A 24,277-nucleotide genomic window follows, 5' to 3' on the forward strand; every position below is an offset into this window, starting at 1 on the left:
CTTCACAGCAGTAGAAAGCCTACAGAAGACACTTGCGAAATGTGAAAACATTTTAGAGGAACACAAATACTGCTTAATAAATGTGCATATGTGCACAAACACATTGCTAATAATCATCAAATAACTAAAGAAACACTCGTGTCAATTACAATGCATGTTTCTGCAACTGCACGCATGTCCTTAGCTGATATTTATGATTACCTTCCTCTACCAAACATTCTGTATTTCCTCCACTTTTAGATAGCACCTCAGCAGGTTTTGGTTCTTTTCCCAGAGGGGTGACCCATACCTTCCTTCATTCCTGAATGCCCTGTTTCATTCTGCCTAGATTGGGCTATTGTAGTTTCCCAGTGACTTTAACCAAAGGACTCCCTACCTCTTTAAATAAGAGACTCTGTTGGGAAACCCTGCTGCTGAGCTTGACGTCTGACATTACTAGACTGTCCTGGAATGCCTGCCCATGCGAATGAAGCACCTCAATACTTCAGCGTTCAGCCAATGACCATCGCCTGCCCTGAATATTCTCACTCCTTCCCCGAGCGTATATAGCGCTTGATTCACCCCAAATCAAGTATGTACATATAAGCCGGCCTTGAATAAGGAACTATGCACAAGCTAAGATCATCTCAGAGAGCTGGCTCATTGAAGATTATCAGAGAAGGCCTTTACCTAAAAAAGCTGTAACACTAAAATCCTCAGAGAAGGTCCATGCTCCTTTGTCTTCCCCGCCAGTCAGACCTGGATCTGCCCACTCTGGACTCTCAATCACCTCTCCTCCCCCAGTCTTTATCTATCACCTCTTCTAACACTATTCCTTTTTGTGGACTGTTATTCCTTCTGTAGGCTGTTGGCTTATGGACATAAGAAGCCTACCGTGGCCAGGGCAAAGTCTGAGCATCTGCTTCAGTGGAACTTTTGCTGTGTCTCCAGGCAGAAGCTCTGTCCCCTCAGGAAACCAATGCTTTGAGGCCATCAGAACTCAAGGGTTTGATAACTGCAAGCAAGAACTTTCCTAGCTCGCTAGCTGTGATAGTGAGTGGAACCAAATCTCCTTTCCTCCACCTTTGAAGGTGTGGCCTGTGCATCCTGCCTGTGGGAGAAGTATGAAGCAGTCTCCTCTGGCCATGTCATGCCCTACCTCAGGCCCAGAGCAAAGCCCTTGTGCTCGCAGGACCTCAATCTCCTTAATGGCATATGCAATGCACCCTGAAGTGTTAGTAACTTATAGAGACTTTACAGTAGGCCAGGTGGTCGCCACCACAATCCACTCTCCCTCTCAGCCTTGAGACTTGGGACAGAGGTCCCTGGAGTTATTTGAAAGGGTTCAAACTAGAGCATTTGAGGCAATTTAATGCTAAACCATCCTTTGTGCTAAATTTGTTCTGGGCTATGGAAAAATTTGCCCTGCCTCTTCATTTAAGTGAATCTTAGATTCATAACAACCCAAGGATTATAAAAGCAAATCAAACCCCAGGAGTCATCTCATCTACAGCCTTAGTACTTTAGGGGGAGTGTGGGAGAACCAGCTCTCTCTCGCTATTTCCCGAGTAGGTGCTCAAACTGCTTGAGTATCTCCAGCAGAAAGCAGCTGAGGAAAGGCAAGACAGGGAAGGGAAAGAGGGCGAGAAGGCAGCCTAGCGGTGAAGCAAGAGCTGGGCATTGGCAGGCAAGGAAAGAAAGGAGAAGTGCAAAGAATCCAGGAAACAGCCTGATCAAACCAGAGGGAGGTCAGAAAGAAGCTGGAATGTGAGAACAAAATCAGAAACCAAGCCAGGCATGTAGGGAGCTGGTAGACAAGGACAGAGTGAGAAAATGTCTGAGAGAAAAAGTTAGAAGGGTATGACAGGAGAAAGAGAGAGACAATTAAGAGAGAAGCGATAGGACTGGGGAAGGGCAGGCACGGGCTCTGGGAGGGAGGCAGAAGAACAGGATGCTCTCCTGTGGTTTTCCCTCTGCCTTTCATTCCCTACTTTGTGTGTCTACCAAGGGCTAGGTTCCACAGTCCCTTGAGGATGCCACAGGACAGGTGACCTATATAGCCTCTGAGACCCCAGCCTGAAGCCTGAAGAGACCTGAGTGTGCACAGGGATGGGACTTATTTTCTGGGTTTGTGCTCCATAGCTCGACTTTCTGACACATGAGTGAGTTTCACTTTGATGCTTTATTCTGTGCCCCCCCCCCCCCCCCCCGCCTGGAATTGCTAAGCCCTGAAAGCTTTAGCACTCCTTACTGTTCATGCCCTCTCTGCTTTGGCTTACAGATACAAGAGGAAATGTTATCCATCTGTTTCAAGATGCTGCCTAACCCCTCTCACCTGTCCACTTCATCTTTTCGATGCAAGTGATCGGAATGGTGTTAGAATGCATCTAATTTATGTTGCGTGGCTGATAGAAGCACCTCTGCTTTGCTTGACTTCTGAAGCTGGACACTTAAAGAAAAAAAAAAACACCTCTCTGCTATTGGCTTCTCTGACTACCCTAAAATATTAGTCCTTGAAGAGGTCGTGGAGATCACCTGTTCTGTGCCAGAAATGGTGCTGGAATCTCCTTAACAAGAAATCACTTTGAAAGCGGCAGTCTTAGCTGGCAACTAGATGCAAACCCTCGATTTGTTGAGCAAGTAGACTTCCTTAAACTTCCTCTGCAGTAGAAGGAAGAGAGGCCCAGGCAGTGTGTTGGTTTGCAACTCACATAGCTATACAATGGCTACACACTGCCAGGGCTCCCTGACTTAAAATATGCCCATGCTGGAGATTCCTAACCTAGAATTGCTCCCATTGCCCAGGAATCTGTCCGAACATTCATAGCAGTGCACAAGAACCCTGGCCTTAGAGTCTAGATGTCTCCTCTACTCCAACTGTGCGGAGCAGCTGTCTGCGGAGTCCCTTAATCTTTCTTGATTCAAGTTCTGAGGCTTGTTAGATGATTTCTGAGACTGCTTCCAGGGCTGTTTCCAGGTGCCAAATACAGGCTTTCTCCTTCCCCCTCCCTCCTGTGTGTGTGTGTGTGTCTGTCTGTCTGTCTCTCCAGCACCTTCCTTTTGTCAAAATAGAAAGATGGGCAGATGGGACAAAGTGAGTTCTGTCCTCTTAATTGCAAATTAATTCTCAGATCAGTTCCTAGATGGATAGCTCTAAGTCTCTCACTTGTCGTACAATACAGTTAAGGGTGAATGCAAGTCCAGTAATCTGAGTACCTAGACCGGTACCCAACTGAGTGTGATGATGTATTGCTGGCCAAGGACTGAGTGATCTCTGTCTAATTAAGTGTGCTTCTATATGGCTGAAATATGGGAGATGCATGTCAGCGCTGAGTGAAGGTAAGATTGTTTGGTCTGTGTGAGGTGGAGAATTTCATGTGCCTGCGTGGGTGCAGGCTTTTTCTTTCTCTTTTTTATTTTTTTATCTTTTTAAAATAAACCACTTTAGATCGTGTCGCCTCCCCTCACTTCTGTGATTGATTTTGCGAGGCTAATGGTGCGTAAAAGCACTGGTGAGATCTGGGGGCGCCTCCTCGGCTGACGTCAGAGAGAGAGTTTAAAAAGGGGAGACCGTGGCGAGCTCGATAGCGGCTGAAGGAGACGCTACAGGAGCCGTCGCTGCTGCCTGCGGACCTGCGTCTAGACTGACCCACCGCGGAGGCAGGAGAGATGCTGTCCTGCCGACTCCAGTGCGCGCTGGCCGCGCTCTGCATCGTCCTGGCTTTGGGCGGCGTCACCGGCGCGCCCTCGGACCCCAGACTCCGTCAGTTTCTGCAGAAGTCTCTGGCGGCTGCCACCGGGAAACAGGTAAGAAAATGGCTGGGACTGTCCCCCTTACGAATTCCCCAGCCGTCCCCTTAGCCCTGCTGCAGCCCCTGCGACAGGTGTTTAGCAGGCGCTTCTCAGAGACGCTCAGCCCCTGAGCTCCCAGGGAAAGTTAGTTCCCAGTTTTGAAGTTAGGGTCCCCTCTGACTCTTTCAGAACTGATCAGCCCAGGTGGTCACCTTGCAGGTAAGTTTCTCCCTGGCTTTCAAGAAAATTCAGAAAGCCTGTGAGACTGGGCTCTATCCCTGGTGCTGGCACGAGGGTTGCTGACCCAGGTGCTGAAACGCAATGTTATTTCACAAAACGAGGCTGGTAAGAGGCTTTTCAGTCCATGGGGAGTTTTGCCTTTACCTTACAAAAAAAATTCCGGCACGAACTCAGGTCCACTTCGTATCTCATCAAAGGAAAATGGAGGTGTGCAAACTATTGGCATTCTATGTATTTATAAAACGACTTCTTATCATCCGTGGTTTCTCTGTATTTTAAGGCATAGCACTTTCTGAAAGATTTGGGTTTGGGGAAGCTTTTTCCCCCTGCATAATCTAGTAAATACAGTAATCAGCATATTATTGTAAAAACTGGGTTTTGAGCGCTTAAAATTTATTTCAAACCACATTTCCCCCTTTCTCCCATTCCCCCTTTTGCTCCTCTCTCTCTCTGCCCTATCCAGGAACTGGCCAAGTACTTCTTGGCAGAGCTGCTGTCCGAGCCCAACCAGACGGAGAACGATGCCCTGGAGCCCGAGGATTTGCCCCAGGCAGCTGAGCAGGACGAGATGAGGCTGGAGCTGCAGAGGTCTGCCAACTCGAACCCAGCCATGGCACCCCGGGAACGCAAAGCTGGCTGCAAGAACTTCTTCTGGAAGACATTCACATCCTGTTAGTTTTAATATAGCTGTCTCAGCCAGACCCCTGATCCCTCTCCTCCAAACCCCGTATCTCTTCCTTAACTCCCAGTCCCCAATGCTCAACTAGACCCTGCATTAGAAATTGAAGACTGTAAATACAAAATAAAATTATGGTGAAATTATGAAGAACAAGTGTTTGACTTCTTATTGAGTAAATTGTTTTGTTCAGAAATACATGATGAGTATGAGTTGTGACTTCTGTAAACATAGTTAGGTCTACATGCTAATGCACACAAACATGTATTGAAAATTCCCTGTGGTAATAAAAGTTAGACTTTAAATGATTGTCCTTTAAAGCTTAAATAACTTCAGATGCCTATAAATCGAAGAGGGTATCCAAATGGTGGCTCTTGGGAACAGCTGCCATGATCATCGTTTGCATGTTAAAGACGTTTGGAGACAGCTGTTGGATTACCAAAATGTGTCTTAGAACTCACAGGCAGGCAGGCTCAAGTGTTCAGCTATGAACTGTGCAGATTCACAAAACACAAAACATATTTATATTGGAAAGAAAATAATTAAAAAGTGGGGGGAAAGAACTTGGTTTAAGTGGGTAAAACAAACTTCCAGCTTTTAAAATTTCTTTTTTGTTCATGAACATTTATCTCTAGAAACACCATTGGTTTTATATCTTGCTTGACAATTTTCTCCATGTCTAGAAAAGACTAAAACACTGCCTCCATTTTAAAAGCATACTTCTTGTTTTCATAGGGGAGGTTATCCCTTTTGCTATTAATTTAAAGCAAAGGAATACTGGGTCACAAGAAACGCGTGGAGTCCCCATCAGATACTGCATTGCCCTGGAGGAATCGATGCTTGACACCCTTACCACAGAGTCACTGGAGGAGATATCTCAAGCCTTTTTTACTTTAGCAACATAGGAGTCAGATAAAAAACAAAATTTCAATAATAGATTATGAATAAATTACATCTATAATTACCATTAAACAACATATTAAATGGTTCTGGTCAAGATGAAGATTAAAATATTGATAAATTAACTCCTAGAGCACTGGAACAGACGTCTCCGGGGAACATCTTTAGTTAAAGAAGTGCTTTAACTCTTAGCTGTCGTATAGCAAACTAAATAAAGAACGAGCATAAGCAAAATAGTAAACATTTACTAAAGGAACAAATAAAGACTAAAGAGGAACTCCACATTTTGTAGGAAATAGTTCTGTTCAGTAAAGCATGTTTTAAATAAGAATGTGGTTTTGTGGATGCTACTTCCTGAGGAGCTGATGAAAAAGAGGGAAGAGTACCCAGTTAGTCTCCACGGTCCGTTGTATTAATCTCTATGGAAACAAGCACATGCGGAGGGTTGGGTGCATCTTTTGTGGTGGGTATCCAGGGGGTGTCAGTGAGTGTCCATTTAAAGAATGCGTCTATGCTGACTGCCTTATGCACCTTGGCTGCCAGTAAACTGCAGAGAGATAAGATTGTTTTATTATGTAAAAGAACACAGGGAAACTGTTTTCTGGTTAGCAAAAGAACTGTATGAGTGAGAGGACATTCCTCGTTTTCAGTATCATCATCATTGTCAGTTCCTAGTAAAAGCCTGGGAATCGGCAAGAACCACACAGTTGTGTGCCTGCACATAAACAGGCTCCCCAGTGCTTAAGTGCCTCAAGGCTCTTGGACACCGATGCCTCGCTTTCAGACCCAGCTCTTCCACCCCTATAGGGAGAACGGCCTGGTAAATGAAGGAGACTCGCATCCCTTCCGGTTTTCCCTGACATTTTATACCTTGACAGGGACAGAGGTACCTCAGGAGTCCTGATTTTGGTTCATTTGGGTCATGGGGGAAACAGTAGGGGAAAGAGATGAATTAGAACACAGAATGATACACATGGGTGAAAATACCGTAATGAAGCCATTACTTTCTATGCCAACCTAGAAGTGAGTAAGAAAGAAAAGTATGCAAAGGATACCATCATTCTATTTTGCTTTATTTAAACATACAGAGGTCCTTGCCTTTAACTTCTCAATGTTCTCCTGTATTGGCTTCTCTGGAAAATCACCCCAGTCTTCTGGTTGCTTATCATCTGGTGCCACAATAAAATAAAATAAAATAAAATAAAATAATAAAATATAAAACCCTCTCAGATGTTCCCTTCCTCTCTCACTTCCTCAGCATCCTTGAAGGACCTGCACTACCTTTCAGAGAGTGAGCGTGGGTAAACATTTTCTAGATCTTAGCTTCCCCATCTGTTAAAACATGCTCGCCAGGGAACCCCCACCCCCAGCATGGTGAGGCTTTGTTTTGTCAAGCCTTTAACGTTCTTAGGATCAGATGAGCCCCAGCTACTGTTAAATGCTAGCATTAAAATTGTATGGCCACGTGATGTATTTCCTAGTTGCTGCTAAGACAAGGGTCTTTGTTTTTCCCTCTTTCCATGAGCCAAACCTTAGGCAGCCTTTAAAACCTATTTTATATGCTTCTTGCCCCATACATTTCTTGCTCTATGCTGCCAACCGAAAGCTGCCTTTCCTGATTGTTTAATGCATCTCTGCCATACTGCTTACGTATTTTATTCTGCTGTTTGCTATGGTTGCGTGAGTGTGAGGGGGAGAGTCGCCATTCACAAATGGACTTCTTTGAGGCAAATATATGTTCATGTAATATCATTACCTCATATTGTGTTGCTTTATAAAATGAATTTTATTTTGAATGGTGTGTGTATATGTGTACGAGTGTGTGTGTGTGCGTGTGCGTGTGTGTGTGTGTGTGTGTGTGTGTGAGAGAGAGAGAGAGAGAGAGACAGAGAGACAGAGAGACAGAGAGACAGAGAGACAGAGAGACAGAGAGACAGAGAGAGAATGTGTGTGTTTCTGCTGGGGCCTGCAGAGACCAAAAGCATTGGCTATGCCTGAAGCTGCAGTTCCAGGTAGTTGCGAGTCACCTAGTGTGGTTGCTGAGAATCTAACTTGGGTCCTCTGCAATAACAGGCAATATTGTTAACCCTGAAAGGTCCTCTCTCTCGTCCCTCACATGGTGAATGATGCATAGTAGTTTGTTAGTGTTCACTGGAAGAAATATACAGTCTAGGAACTTCACTGTCAAGGGAAACTAATTTCAATTTGCTAGTTGACAAACCTCTTCAGTACTTGATTTGACACTAGTGTTCATTACATGGGCTGCTGGTGAGACCAGAAAGGCCCAGTATGTTAGTATGAGTTTAATAACCACTGAAGCATGACCGTTGTGAACCTTATCCACCTAGCTTTCTTTAATCTCATCAAGCCTTTGGCAGGGTCTAATTTCCTGCTCCTCAATCATGGGCTCACCGTCACAGAGAACAAGAAACATTAACCCTTTTCTTAGGTTTGTTTATTCCGATATAGTGAAGATCTGTTCCTGATACAAATGCTGGTTGTTCCCCCCCCCTTCTATTTAAATTGAAGAACAAACAAGATCTTTAGCCTTCAGTGCTAAGCTGTATCATCAACTCTTTGTGTGTGTGTGTGTGTGTGTGTGTGTGTGTGTCTTTTGAAGGGTGGGGCACATTATGGTTTCATTACATAGCCAAGGCCAGCATTCAACTTGCAATCTTCCTGCTTCAGCTTTCTGAATGCTGGAATTATAGGTGTGTGCTACCATGTCCACCTCTCCTTTCTCATTTATGTTCCTACTTACAAAACAAAACAGTTATTGAGTGAAGCTCCACACCCAGTAATTTCCTGGGTACTAGAAGACACGAGCTGTCAGAGACATTTCAGGAAGAGAAGAACTCATGCTAGGCAGTGAGACAAGGCAAGGTCGCATACAAAAAGTTTGTTTGAAGTTGTTTGATAACTGGCAAATAGATTCCAAAAATACATATTAAATGGCTACCACTTCAAGTTTCTCGGTTGTAGCTCTAACTTCTCAGTGCACAAGCAAGTTTTCATTGAGGTGACATAATACACACCTGTCATTCTGAATGCCCAATATGAAGGGGGCTGTAAAATCATCTTGCTCACCTCACTTATTTTACTGAAAGTGGAGGGACATAGTTTTAACTGCATAATAACACAGGAACTTGACGCAGAGTTTGGGAAAATCCTGTTACCCCTGTTATCCCCCAGGGTAGCTCTGATTATTCTGTTGCATTGCCCCCAAAGGAGTCTGACCTTTTCCATAATTGTTGGGTTTCATTACTCTGGTGTGAATACGTTGACTCTGCAGCTTCCATAATTTCTACCAGACAAACGGTCTGCTTCTGGGAGGGGATAAGAATGTAGTATAAAGCTGAGAATCATTAGCAGGAAATGATGAAGGCACTGATGGAGGGGAAAGGAACCTCAAGCATGACAGAGCATTAGCTATGATGTGATGGACGATTCTGACTTGGAATAGAAGGGGGGTTGGCCCGGAAGGCATGGATTTTCACAGTGATCTAGCATGCTTTTCTAAGTGACCTTCCCAGAAATCTTGTTCCCCATCTTCACAACAAGAGAACACATACCTCCCAACCCTCCCCAGCTCTTTAATAAGCGAGAGTGAATGCTTTAGTTCTGGTGTTTTGGGATTTTAATTAAAGGGCTTCTGAAAACTTAGAAGCAATGCTTGTGCAGTAAGCTTCAGAGAACCGTATGCAGTGGCTGAGACACATTCATCAGGGATCACCAAACGCTGCTGAGGAGGATTTTGCCGAGAGCTAGGAAAGCAGAGGGCATCAGAAACTCTTTGCTCTCAGCTGGTTTTCTGACTGGGTTTAAACAACAGGCTACAAACCTTAATGATTTTATTCAGGATGGAATGAATGAGGTACAGGGTACTGATGTGGTGTACATTTCCATAGCATAGGGTAACATGTGACATGCTGCTGCTATTCCTCTTTTGCAGATGAGGGAAATGAATCACAGACTCAGTAGTAGCTCCTTTAAGAGACCTAGAGCTGGAACCAGAGTGTCTAATTTTTAATCCAATTCTCTTCCCACTATTTCTTAGGGCTAGGGGTGGAGTTAAAGGGAAAACTGTAACTTGTCGAGTGAATTAAAAACAGCTTGGCTTTCGACCATGCTGACTTAGTTCTCTACACAATACAAATGAGATTATTTCTCCATTATTGCTGGAGGAACAGGGGACTTGAGCTCTGGGACTGGGGTTTGGTTTTCTGGGCTTGCTAGAAGCACTATTTCTAAGGAATTATTTGTAACTTCTCTTTTTCACATGTTAAACATTACATCCATGGCTTTGCTTAATGAATGAATGAAAACAAGCAAGAAGGATTGAAGACCCCAGGGCTTCAGAACTCCTCTTCCCTCATTCGCAAACTCGACCAAAGACTGGGCTTGACACAGTTGCAAATGGATGGGTTGCAGTCCTAAGTGAACAGGCCATGTCAGCTGCCTCACTTACGGCTGGGGAGTAGCCATGTGCTATCATCTGTCCCTCAGTGGTTGATGGCTGAGAAGCTTGCTCATTTGATGTCACGGCAGTAACTGTGAATCTTGAAATGATAGAGCTTTAGTAGAGGAGATTGGGTGCTGGAGGCCCCACACTGGAGGAGGCAAGTGCTGACTTTGTAATGTGGGTTGGGTCTCTCAGGAATGATTCTTTCTCACAAGCATGGATTGTTGCAAAGAGCACACTTGGTGTTTCCCTGAGGCTTCCTTCTCTCTCTCTCTCTCTCTCTCTCTCTCTCTCTCTCTCTCTCTCTCTCAAAGATTTGTTTATTTATTATATGTAACTACACTGTAGCTGTCTTCAGACATATCAGAAGAGGGCGTCAGATCTCATTACAGATGGTTGTGAACCACCATGTGGGTGCTGGGATTTTGAACTCAGGACCTTCAGAAGAACAGTCAGTGCTCTTAACCACTGAGCCATCTCTCCAGCCACACCTTCTCCTTCCCATTGTGTGACCCCTCTCTTAGCATGTGGCCTGTCACACGATACCATCTGCTGCACTTTGACAAAGCTAGAAGATTGACATCAGAAGTTGAACAGATGGGGCCTCCCGATCTTGAATTTTCAACCTTTACCCTTGCAAGAGAATTAAAGCTCTTTCCCTTGTACAGTACCCAGTCTCATGGTTTTGATTGCTTGTTTGTTTGCAGATCTGTTCATTTTTTTCAGGAAGACTCTCGCTCTATTACACTAGCTGGGTTTGAACATGTGATGTTCCAGTATCACAACCATGTAGCTGGAATATAGGCACGTGACACTGTATTTAGCTTTTTTTAAATTGAATTTAAAATACAGGAGGAACTAAACCTGAGATTTAGAAGTTGCAACTGCTTTTTTGCCCTCTTCTTCTTCTTCTTCTTCTTCTTCTTCTTCTTCTTCTTCTTCTTCTTCTTCTTCTTCTTCTTCTTCTTCTTCTTCTTCTTCTTCTTCATCTTCTTATTCTTATTCTTCATCTTCTTCTTTTCTCTTCCTCCTCCTCCTCTTCCTTCTTCTTCCTATTCTTATTCTTATTCTTCCCCTTCTTTTTCTACCTCTTCCTTCTCTTTCTTCTTCCCTATCTTCCTCCTCTTCCTTCCTCCTTCCTCCTCCTCCTTCTTTCTTTAATTAGACTACTAACTTGAAATTTACTTTGAGAATTTCATACTTGTATTTAATATATTAAGATCACATTCACAACACCATTTTCTCCTCCATGTCCATTCTCAGTTCCCTTTATACTCACCCCCTCCTAACTTGATGTGATCTGTTTTAGAAAAACTACGCTACTGGGTCCAGTTAGGGCTACTTATATGAGCATGGGTATGTGTTCCTCTACTGGAGTCTGGCAACCTGCTAGTAGCCACACCATATCACAAAAGGACAAAAAAATGAATCTCCTTTCCCAGATGGAGCCTCACTTAGGTGAGACTGCAGCTAGAGTGGGTCTCAGGAGGTGCTATCTCCCCCATACTGGAATCTTGACAGGCACGCTCCTGAGTGGGACTATAGCTACTGAGGGTGCAGTGGCCATGCCATTTCCATAAGACAGCATTTTATTTCAGTCTTCCCAGTCTCCAGGCATTTGTAGTTTTCCTTCCTTCTCTTTTCCCATATTCCCCAAGCTACTGTGGAGAAGCTTGTTCCATTTAGGACCGAGTGACTCACAGTCTCTTACCAGCACTTTGACCAGTAAAAAGTCTCTTCTTTAGGTGCGGCTTACTTTTAATGGAAACATTTTTGGTCAAGGTTGACAGTGACCCAGGCCCACAGTATAAACAAACACTTAGGAAGCAATTTGATAACATAAGACCCAAGGTGACCTCACCAGCTATGGTCTTTGGACAAGGTTTACAGTACTGTACAGGCAGGAATGGTATCCTGCAGAGCAGGCCGAAATCCCATCAGAAATCAGCTTACCTCATTACAGTCACGCCACGATTGTACTAGTGGTAACATCTTGCTAGGCAGTCTGGTCTTGTAGCACAGAGGGTCCAGCATGGAGTAAGATCATTAATGCCTTTCTGTCCAGCATTATAAATAGAACATTCTAGCACTGTGAACACTAGACATCAGGGAGGAATTTCCCTGTCAATTTGAGATTAGTTTCTCTAGGTCTTACAACCAAAATACATGACCTCTTCAGAAATAGGGCCTTACCATTTAGTTGTGGTGGTTAATCAAGGGCAAGGGCAATAGCTTGTATTGTTTTGTTGGCATAAGGTCCTTCCTGACCAATAATTCAAAGTACTCATGCCTTGTACTGCAATGTTCTCCAATAGTCCATATTTTCTGGAAACAGCATTGTATTTTCATACAGCGTGCCTCCATTTGAAGTCAAATTTTAAAACAGATATTATGACTTGAAATTAGTGTGTTTCCATGAAAATTTTTTGGGTAAATTCTTAGTTTTGGTTAATTCACTTCTCACTGTCTACTCTCCAAGATTCCCAACCTCTACCCCTGTGTAAATGTCAACTCTCAGCATTCCAGAGGTGCGTGATGGAAGGTTTCTGTGGATCTTCTTCATGTATTATTTCTTATGTTAATGCTCTTCTCCCAGATTTCCCCTGCTTAAGCTTTTCTGCTTCTCTTATCCCCCCTCCATACTTATGTTTTATCTGTGATCTACTATCATCCTCTCCTCAATGCATCTCTCTCCACACCACCTTCCTAACCCTTGAAATTTGCAAGATCAACTTTAAATTAAAAAGAAAAACATATAAATAAGCCTCTATGTTACTGAAGTTAATGTGTCTCACAGAGTCTCCAGTGAATATTCCAGACCACGCAAATGGTCACATCATTTTTATTAGTCTCACATATGTTATACATTAAGATGATGACATCATGACCAGTATTAAATGGTATTATTAAAATAAACACCTCAGAGAAATTCATGCATTTAAAATAAAGAGTTCAAATAGTCAAGAAAATGAAGTGCATTGCTCAGTTAATTGCTGATTAATTCTACATTTCCTGTATAAAATTATTTCAGTTGCAGTGTGCATTAAAGCCAGACAACACATTTTAAAAAGGAAAACATTAAGCTGGCCTAGAATTGGCATCTGTGGACAACAATTTACTGGCTATAAAATGTAATCATTAAGAGTTAAGATCTATAAATTTAACTAAGGCAGAGTTCTTTATCCTTTCTTTCCATCTCTATTTGCTTTTTCCTCCCCAAACTAGGGTGGCAGGCAGTGATTTTCTGGAACTTTTCATATCTTCTGCTGTGTTTCTACTTCCTCTGAGTTGAGAGACTCCCTCGTGGAGAGAGAGAAGAGGGCACTGACAAGAATTGGGAAATAAACACAACTTGCAAGACCCCAAAGCAATTGAAACAAGTTTTGAAAGGCCTTTCCCCAAGGTTACAGAGGCAATACACAATGGCTGGAAGGAAGTTGCGGTGCTAGATCTTTCTGAAGCTGTTGTAGGACCTGCAGGAACGTGGCTTTCGTGAATTTGTATCTCTGATAGGGTAAGCTGTCAGCATGCAGCTGCCTTTAATTCTCATGCACCTGTAACTCAATGCTTCACTAAGCTAAACTTAGGTAGGACTATTTCTTTGGTTGGCCATTGGGAACCTATCAGGGTGCACGCACACTTTTTAACTCTCAGAGAAGATTACACAACACAATTGGCATCTGAATAGGAACTTACAGAGCTAAGGCTGTGTTGAGGTGGAGTGGAGCATATGACCTCTGCAACGATGTTAGACATTATACCAAGCCTGAGTCCTATGAGGGTGGAGCATATGTATAGATAGGCCTGATACTGCTACCCATTCCCAAGTACTATAGGAAGATACGTCTCCTTGCTTTAATGGTGATTGCATTACTCTCTGCAATGAGTGATGTTACAGACAACCAAGATCAAGGCATCTGGGAGTAGAGTGTCAGCCAGGAAAGTCCCTAAGAAGGCTGTCTTTCTCTGTTTGGCATGGGGGTGAATGCTCTCTTGACAAATGAAAGGGATCACACCCATATAAGGAAGCCTCCAAACCATATGGTGAAGCAAAGAATATATTACAACTTTTGAAAGTAGCACATTCTAAGACAAATGCTACAAGAACTGTGACAAGACAGAAATCCTAGAGAAAACATGAACAGAACCTAAAATACTATGCTAGTCAACTTCTGGAAGATGTTAACATCAAACAAACATTCTCAAAGGATATCACTGAGTAAAAGGTAAAGTTTAAAAAAAATACCAAGCTTGTCCGAGAAGTAGGCACTTATTTTTCTGGAGTATGATATATATGCACACCCTGAAAGACCCATGGTGCTGCTTTGAGGGATACGGACAGCTGGGCAGAGCACAACCCTACTACCTCTTGGATCTGGTCTGGGCCCAGCTGTACAATCCAGACTCACCAAGACCCCCAGGAACAGTGGCCCCATGGCAGCATCTGTACCTTATGATGATAAAGCAGGATGGTCCATGGAAAATGTCTGTGAATTGTCGAGGGCTGGATGGGAAAATGTCTCCCATCCATGCTGCTGTGCCCAACATTGTTTTTGTGAGAATAAATTTATATAAGTGATGAGTTATGTTAATGCTTAATTGGGTCTCACTAAAACTTATTTTTAGTATACCCATAGCTGTCTAATAGCTGACACATGCCCTTATAACAGTCAGTCTTCACAGAGCTTGCTACTTTTTGTTAATTTTATTTTTTTTGAAAATCAACTGAAGGAAAGAAAAAACAGGAAAATCAGCAAACCACAAATTTCAACAAAGATGTTATATAGGTGAAAAAGGACGCTCCCAGGAGCCAGACAGTTGTTGAGAAAAAGAATCTTGGTACCAAGAATAGGCTATCTCCCTATGAGTTGTTGGCCAGGAAGACTATAAGGTATTGCAACTGCTTTTGGTTGCGAACCAGAATTGTTTGATAAATGCATATGCCTGAGAGCACTGCCTGTTTTGGCTACGGGACATAGAGAAGTAAGGTTGGGGATGAGCTGGAAGCTCCTTCCCTGCTGACTGGCTTTTACAGTTCTAGAAGACAGGATATTGTTGGGAGTCATGCACAAGAAAGAGCAAACCAGCTTTAGGACTCATGAGATGGGGCCCATCGGTTAGCACCACCATGATGAGTGTGTGTCTTGAGAGACACAGCCTCAAGACTGTGTGTCCTGAGAACTTCATCCTGCTGTGGGGTTTCACTCTGCTTGCTGTTCTTAGACCACATCCTTCATAATCTAAAAGCTGTACGGAAGCTCTCAGGGGCTTTCCGGCCCCTCACTGGGCAGTGTTATCGGCACCTACAATATTAATGATTGAACGTTTTCAAGCATTGCTGTTGGAGCAGATTAATGATTCAACCACCACCATTGGAAAGAACGTAGAGATGCAGATTGTTAGCAATGACCACCATCCTTGGTGGCTTTGATGTTGAAAATCTTAAGGAACAATTTGGACGCCAGAAAGGCACACTTTTGATTATTGAGAAAGAGATATTTTGTTTGTTTATTTTGTGGAGCTAGATTTATTATTGTTATTATTAGTAGTAATTTTATTTGTTCACATCTCAAATGCTGCCCACCTTCATGCTCCTCCTTGCAGAGTTCTTCCCCCATCCTTCCTCCCTTTTGCCTCTGAGAGGGTGCTCATCCCCATCCAAGGAATTCTGTATCCTTATGGCATCAAGTCTCTACCTCATTCTTTCCCACTGAGGAGAGACAAGGCAGTCCTCAGCAACATATGTGCTGGGGGACTTGGACCAGCCTGTGCGTGCTCTTTGGTCGGTACCTTAGTGAGAGAGGGGTAAGTTTAAGGTCAGGAAACAAGACCGATGGTAGTCTGACCACTGACTGACAAGCCTCTCTTGCTAAAGCTGGGCTGATGATCAAGGTGATGATTGATCTCTTATGAGCATTTTTGTCCTCAGCTTCCTGATATGATTTAATAAAAAATTGTTAATGAGCAGATGTACACCCTTGGGATTTAAAGTAGAAATCACTAATTGTCATATAAAAGTTTAGATTTGTAATTCTCTTAACATTTTTATAAGATTACTTTTTAAGATAAATAATAAAATTATTGATCCTTTCTTTGTAATCACAAATTGCATTCTGCCAGTAAGAGAAACTGCCTGAGAAAATTATGTTGCTTGCTTACACTTTATTAATTTAAAACAAGTTGCTTAGTTACATGTGGATTCTTGGGAATAATTTTTTAGTCCATAATACCTAAAACATTTGATCATGTAAGGGTATTGGAGAACATATTTTTTTCTATCTATACTCATTTTAATCATTCACTTTAAGAAAAATAGAATGTAACCACATTTTGTGATTTCTGTACTGCTTGACACATTCTGCTGGGATATATAAGCTGTAGGAGAAAAAGTAAATTTGTTGTAGCTTGCTCATTGGAGGGCAGTCATGATAGGCTCCTTTTTGTGAGCACTTCATAGCCTCAGTAATAGTGTCAGGCCTTGGTGCATCCTCTTGAGCTGCATCCATTTTTGGACCTGTGGCTGGACCTCTTTTTCCTCAGACTTTTCTCCATGTTTATTCTTGCAGTTCTCTCAGATAGGAACAATTCTGGGTCAGAGATTTCGACTGTGGGATAGCAACCTCATCCCTCACTTGATGCTCTGTCTTCTGCTGGAGGTGGGCCCTACAAGTTCCCTGTGTCCACTGTAGGGCATTTCACCTAAGGTTCCTCCCTTTTGAGTCCTGAGAGTCCCTTAACTCTAGTACATTCTGGAGGATCCACCCACCTCCTACCTCCTGAGGCTGCCTGTTTTAGTTCTTTCTGCTAGCCCTTAGGGTTTCAGTCCCTTTCCCCTACCAAATACCTGAACATGTTTCCCTCTTTCCCTCCATGTCCCCTTTCCCACCTGGGTCCCTCCCTCCCTCCCTCTCCTCTGATTGCTTTCATCTCCCTTCCAAGTGAGACTGAGGTATCCTCACACTGGCCCTTCAGCTTGTTACCTTTGTTGAGTTCTGTGGACTGAATCCTGGTTATTCTGTAGTTTTTTGGCTACATCCACTTATTAGTGAGTACATGCCATGAATGTCCTTTTGGGTCTAAGTTACTTCACTCAGGATGATATTTTCTAGTTCCATTTATTTGATGGCAAAACTCAGGTTGTCCACATTTGTACTAGCTGAGTAGTATTCCATTGTGTAAATGAACCACATTTTCTGTATCCATTCTTCTGTTGGGGGACATCTAGGCTATTTCCTGCTTCTGGCTATCATAAAAAAGGCCACTATGAACAACAGCAACAACAAGAAGAAGAACAACAACAGCAAAGCCCAGGATCTGATGGCCTTAGTGCAGAATTTTACCAGATCTTGAGTAAAGACCTAATACCAATATTCCTCAAACTATTCCATAAAATAGAAACAGAAGGAACACTACCTAATTAATTCTATGAAACCACAATTACTCTGACACCTAAACTGTACAAGGACACAACAAAAAAGAGAACTTCAGACCACTTTCACTTATGAATATCAATGCAAAAATACTCAATAAAATTCTTGCAAACCGAATCCAACAATGCATCAAAACAATCATTCACCATGATCAAGTAGCCTTCATTCCAGGGATGCAAGGTTGGTTCAATATATGAAAATCCACTAATGTAATCCATTATATAAACAAACTCAAAGAAACAAATCACATGATCATCACTTTAGATGCAGAAAAAGCATTTGACAAAATATAATACCTCTTCATGTTAAAAAGTATGGGAGAGATCAGGAATCCAAGGCCCATACCTAGGCATAACAAAAGCAATTTACTGTAAACCAAGAGCAACAACAACAAATTAAATGGAGACATACTTGAAGCAATCCCAATAAAATCAGGGACAAGACAAGGATGCCTACTCTCCCCATATCTATTCAATATAGTACTCGAAGTGCTAGCTAGAATAATAAGACAAGAAAAAGAGATCAAGGAAATACAAAGTTGCAAAGAAGTAAAGGAATCACTATTTGCAGATGAAATTACAATATACAAGTGACTCCAAAAATCTACCATAGAACTTCTACAGCTGATAAAGAACCTCAGAAAAGTAGCTGGCTATAAAATTAACTCAAATAAATCAGTATCCTTCCTTTATACAAATGATAAACAGGCTGAGAAAGAAATTAGGGCAACAACTCCCTCACAATAGCCACAAATAATATAAAATATCTTGGGGTGACTCTAAGCAAACAAGTGAAAGATCTGTATGACAATAACTTCAAGTCTCTCAAGAAAGAAATTGAAGATCTCAGAAAATGAAGAGATCTCCCTTGTTCATTGATTGGCAGAATTAACATAGTACAAATAGCCATCCTACCAAAGACAATCTACAGATTCAGTGCAATCCCCATCAAAATCCCAACACAACTCTTCAAAGACATGCAAAGAGCAATTCTCAAATGCATCTGGAAAGGCAAAATAACCAAAATAGCAAAAACATTTCTTAACAATAAAAGAACTGCTGGGGGGATCACCAACACTGACCTCAAGCTATAATACAGAGCAATAGTGATAAAAACTGCATGGTACTGCTACAGAGATAGACACATTGATCAATGGAATAGAAATGAAGACACAGAAATAAAACCACACACTTATGGACACTTGATCTTTGACAAAGAAGCCAAAAATATATAATGAAAAAAAACCACATCTTCAATAAATGGTTCTGGTCTAACTAGCAGTCTGCATGTAGAAAAATGAAAATAGATCTGTATTTGTCACCTTGCACAAATCTCAAGTTCTAGTTGGTCAAGGAACGCCACATAAAACCAGATACACTGAATATTTAATAGAAGAGAAAGTGGGAAAGAGCCTTGAATTCATTGGCAGAGGGAGAAATTTCCTAAACAGAATTCCAGTGGCTCATGCTTTAAGATCAAGAATTAATAAATTGGACCTCATAAAACTGGAAAGCTTCTGTAAGGCAAAGGACATAGTCAATAGGTTAAATCACCAATCTACAGATAGGGAAAAAAATCTTCAGTAGCCTCACATCTGATAGAGAACTAATTTCCAAAATATATAAAGAACTCAAGAAACTAAACACCAAAAAACCAAACAATCCAATTAAAAAAATGGGGTATAGAACTAAACATAATTTACAACAGAGGAATCTCAAATGGCTGAAAAACACTTAAAGAAATGTTCAAAGCCCTTAGTGATCAGGGAAATGCACATCAAAATGACCCTGAGATTACACCTTACACCAATCAGAATGGCTAAGGTCAAAACCTCAGGTGATAGCACATGTTGGTGAAGATGTGAAGAAAGGGGAACACTCCTCCATTGCTGTTGGGATTGCAAACTGGTATGACCACTCTGGAAATCAATCTGGAGATTCCTCAGAAAATTAGAAATAGATCTACCTGAAGGTCCAGCTATACCACTCTTGGTCATATACCCCAAAGATGCCCCACCATGCCACTGGGGCACGAGTTCCACTATATTCAAAAACACTTTTCACCTTTCACAATTGGTTTGATCAGGGCATTTTGTTATACCAAAGATTTGACAAACACTTGCTATCTATCCATTTAGTAATTTTTTTCTACACTAAGCCAAGAAAACATAGTTTAAATTTTATTTACTATAGGGGCATTTAGGCTTTAGGGTTGAATTAACTAAGCATGAAAAATGTGAGAGCTACTGTAGCCACTGGGACTAGCATATTCTATATACAATAAAGAATTTCCCCTTAGTAACTTTCTAACAAATTCATTCTAACCTGACACCATTCCTCTTTATCTCTGCTGTTCATGTTCATATGCATTCCCCAGTTTTCTGTTGACACATACGGGAAATAAATCATAAGGTATTGTTTGTTTGTTTGTTTTTGTTTTTGGAGATGCTTTCTCAAAGTTTCTCCGGTGCCCTGTCATCTGGAAACAATTAAGAAGACAATGGAGTAAGCTTTCTAGAGACAAATAAGCACAGAGCCTGACAGAGAGGATTGATTCAACATGTGCTGTGCCTCTTGAGATGCCAGAGACAGCAGAAAGATGAGTGTCCAGGCACCAGGCACAGGAGAGAATAAAATGTTTGGAGGATGAATAGCTAAGATGGCTTGAATATGCTTGGCCCAGGGAGTGGCACTGTTAGGTGGTGAGTCCATGTTGGAGTAGGTGTGGCCTTATTGCAAGAAATGTGTCAATGTGGGGGTGAGCTTTGAGAGGCTCCCCTAGCTGCCTGAGAAATTCAATCTTCTCCTAACTGCCACCAGAACAAGATATAGAACTCTGAGCTCCTTCAGCGCCACGCTTGCCTAGATGCTGCCATGCTTCTTACATGAAGATAATGGGGTGAATCCCAGAACCTGTAAGGGAGCCCAAATTAAATGTTGTTTATAAAACTTTCCTTGGCCATGGTGCCTCTTCACAGCAATGAAAACCCTCAGACAGTGACTAAATGAGGAAACTGTCCCTTTGAAGTTAATATTGACCCTCCTCCCCACTTTGAGATGGAAGTCTTGTTATTTTGCTAGGCTGATCATGAACTCATAGCTCAGGTGATGCACTGCCTCAGACTTTTGAATAACTGGGATTACACATATATGCCACCATATCTGAATGCTCTACTTTTAAGCAATTTAAAGTTTTTGTCATGCTCATATATGTGAGCTCATATACAGCCATTCATGTATGTATAAAGTATATTACAATCCTGTTCACCCCATTACCATCTCTTATTCCCTAATTCTGCTGACTCCAATTAATTTTTATCCTTTTTATTGGTTATAGGAATTCACACCTATTATGCATCTATGACTGTGCAGCCATACAATGCCCAGAAGACAATATTTCACACTGATCCACCCCTCCTCTGCCTCTTCCAACTTCTCTGTTTCCTGTCCTGCAGTGATTCCAGGGCCTTGCGGGGAAGGGGAGGTGACATCAGTGTCCCATTTTGGTCTGAGCACTCAACAGTTCTTTATTCTCAGCTTTTTGACCAGTTTGGCAGTGGTGCCAGAGCTTGTGTGTGTGTGTGTGTGTGTGTGTGTGTGTGTGTGCTGTCCCCACTATTAACCATCACCTACTGCAAAAAGCAGGCTCTTTGTCCAGGGCTGAGAACCACACTATCCTATGGGTAAAGACATAAATACTTAGAAGGCACGTGGACTGCGTATCCTCTCAGGTTCCTCTCTGGGTATATCTTCCACACTGTTGGACTTTTGACCAGGCTTGCATGTATTACATCCCAACAGTCATGTGACTACTACACTGATGCACATATCTTCCTGGCAGGTCTATATTGTTCAGTCACGGTCTAAGATAGAATGAATTTTTCTTCCCCAGAACCCTTTTCCTCTCCTTTCTGGCACTATTGATGTTAGCCACAAGGAGGAAAGCTTCAAGTTCAGTCCCATCTGGATCTTCCTACATTCTACATCCAAACTGTGTGCTGTCTTCAGCAAGAAGTTCTTACTATTCAGTTTTAGTGAGTAATCAGGAGCAAAGACAACACTGTGTATTGTTTGGGATGCCTATGCATGCCTAAATTTATGTTATCTTGTAACATACTAAACACTGTGTGCTATTGAGTCTAATTTACAACCAATTTTCCAAATAGCAGTGAATTTCTCTGATTTGATTCATTTTATTTTTAACAGAAAAACCTAAAATGTTATTATGTCAGAATACAGTTCCAGGAACTCTTTTATATGTAAATAGTCTAGCATTAGTTTTATATAAATACATGAAACATACCTTTTACAATTATTTTTGATTCTATAATTCTATTTGCAAGTTTCTGTGAGCTTCTATGTTAACTGCCCCTACAAAGTGCACTCTGTGTGAAATATCTGAAGAACAACTTTGTTCTAGTTAGCAAGCCTACATTGTTCTTAACTTACAAAATATAGAAGACTATATTTGTTTTTCCCAATGCATAAGAATAGATTCAAAGAAATGAGTCAGTTTTGAGTAGAAGTAAATATGTATAAATAATGCCTGATATTAAATACAAAGACTTCAGATTTTGAAATTTATTGACCTTTTATTCTTTGATATTCCCAAGATCAGAGTATTTTTTATGATTGAAGATACTCTCAAATTGGAAGGAGGGAAATGGGGAATGAGAAAAAAGAAAAGAACTGTCCTGGGGGCAGTTTGGATGCTCTAGCAGTGCCCCCGAGCCCCCAAGACACCTTGACTCCCAGGAAGTCTGTCATTACCTGGCTCACAGGTGAGACATCCAGCCCCCTAGCTCTAATGCCTGGCCTAACTAGGGCCTCCATGGGACCCAGCAGGTACAGGACCTATTTGCCCTGTCATAGACACATCTTCCTTCTAGGCCTGCAACTCTGCCTCAGGACAGATGTGGTGTTCCAGACCCCCTCCCAAACCCAGAGACAGCTTGACTCCCAGGAAGTCTGTCACGATCATTCTCACAGGCTCACAGATCGGGTACTCCAGAACCCCTCCCATACCCAGTGACAGCCTGACTTGAGGAAGCCCATCAGAACCAGGCTCACAGGAGGGACAAGCTTCAGTTAGAGATAGCAAAGCCATTTGACACCAGAGATAACCAGATGAAGAGAGGCAATGTTATGAGCAAAAACATAACAGAAACCAACACCACTTGGCACTATCAGAATCCAGTTCTCCAACTGTAGCGAACCCTGGATACCTTAACACACCTGAAAAAAAGCAAGATTATGGCCTAAAATGCCATCTCATGAAGATGATAGAGGACCTTAAGGAAGACATAAGCAACTCCCTTAAAGAAATACAGGAGAAAACAGGTAAACAGACAGAAGCCATTAAAGAGGAAACGAATAAACCCCTTAAAGAAATACAGAAAAACAATAGATATAGATGAAGGAATTGAACAAAACTATCCAGGATCTAAAAGTGGAAATAGGAAATAGTAAAGAAATCATAAAGGGAGTAATGGAAAACCTAGGAAAGAGATCAGGAGTCATAGATGCAAGCATCACCAACAGAATACAAGAGATAGAAGAAGAATCACAGGCATAGAAGATACCATAGAAGATATTGACATAGCAGTCAAAGAAAATACAAAACGAAAAGGTTTCTAACCCAAAACATCCAGGAAATTCAGGACAAAACAAAACAAAAACAAATCTAAGAATTATAGGGATAGGAGAAAGTGAATTCCCAATGCAAGGGCAAGAAAACATCTTCAACAAAATTATAGAAGAGAATTCTGCTAACTTAAAGAAAGACATGGCTATGAATGTACAAGACAACTAGGGAACAGCAAATAGATTGGACTAGAAAAAATATTTCTCCATTCACATAATAATCAAAACATTAAATATACAGAACAAAGAAAGAATATTAAAAGTTATAAGGGGAAAAGGCCAAGTAACATATAAAGGCACACCTGTCAGAAATACACCAGACTTCTCAACAGAGACTCTAAAAGCCAAAAGATCATGGACAGATGTCATGCAAACAGTAAGAGAACACAAATGCCAGACAAGGCTACTATACCCATCAAAACTCTCAATTACCATAGATGGAGAAATCAAGATATTCCATGAAAGAAACAAATTTAAACAATATCCGTAAACTAATACAGCCATACAGAAGATAAGAAAAGGAAAACTCCAACACAATGAGGGAAACTACACCCAAGGAAATACAAGAAATTAATTTTCCCACAACAAATACAAAAGAAGAGAACCACATGAACAACAAAAATAACAGGAACCAACAATCATTGGTCTTAAATATCTCAACATCAATGGACTCAATTCCTCAATAAACAGACATAGGTCACACTGGATACATAAACAAGGTCCAGCATTTTGCTGCATACATGAAATACACCCTAGTGATAAAGACAGACACTACCTCAGAGGAAAAGACTATATAAAACATTTCCAAGTAAATGGTCTAAAGAAACAAGGTAGAGTAGCTACTCTAATATCCAATAAAAATGTATTTTAAGCCAAAATTAATCAAAATGGGGCAATTCATACTCATCAAAGTAAAAATCCACGAAAATGATCTCTCAATTTTGAACATCTATACCCCAAATGCAAGGACACCCACATTTGTAAAAAAAAAGAAAAAAGAAAAAAAAAAGAAAAAAAAAAGCTAAAACTCAAAATACACATTGAACGTCATATAATAATAGTGGGAAATGTCAATACCCCACACTCATCAATGGACAGATCATGGAAATGAGACACAGTAAAACTAAAAGAAGTTGGACTGGAGAGATGGCTCAGT

General features: G+C 41.6%; 1 protein-coding gene across 1 annotated transcript; it reads left to right on the forward strand.

The window, feature by feature from the left end:
• The first annotated feature begins 3,580 nt into the window (after positions 1-3,580).
• Sst (somatostatin) lies at positions 3,581-4,821 on the forward strand. The gene is made up of 2 exons (XM_052158787.1): positions 3,581-3,786; positions 4,475-4,821. Exons 1-2 carry the CDS (start codon positions 3,649-3,651, stop codon positions 4,685-4,687), a joined length of 351 nt encoding a protein of 116 aa, XP_052014747.1. The 5' UTR covers positions 3,581-3,648; the 3' UTR covers positions 4,688-4,821.
• Positions 4,822-24,277: the final 19,456 nt, after the last annotated feature.

This window comes from Apodemus sylvaticus, chromosome 15 (assembly GCF_947179515.1).
Source record: "Apodemus sylvaticus chromosome 15, mApoSyl1.1, whole genome shotgun sequence".
Classification (NCBI taxonomy): domain Eukaryota; kingdom Metazoa; phylum Chordata; class Mammalia; order Rodentia; family Muridae; genus Apodemus; species Apodemus sylvaticus.

What these genes read in the sequence shown, in the direction of transcription:
- Sst (XM_052158787.1), top strand. Translation starts at nt 3,649, where the DNA reads ATGCTGTCCTGCCGACTCCAGTGCGCGCTGGCCGCGCTCTGCATCGTC. An exon ending in CGGCTGCCACCGGGAAACAG is followed by an intron (nt 3,787 to 4,474) that starts GTAAGAAAATGG and finishes TGCCCTATCCAG; the next exon opens with GAACTGGCCAAGTACTTCTT.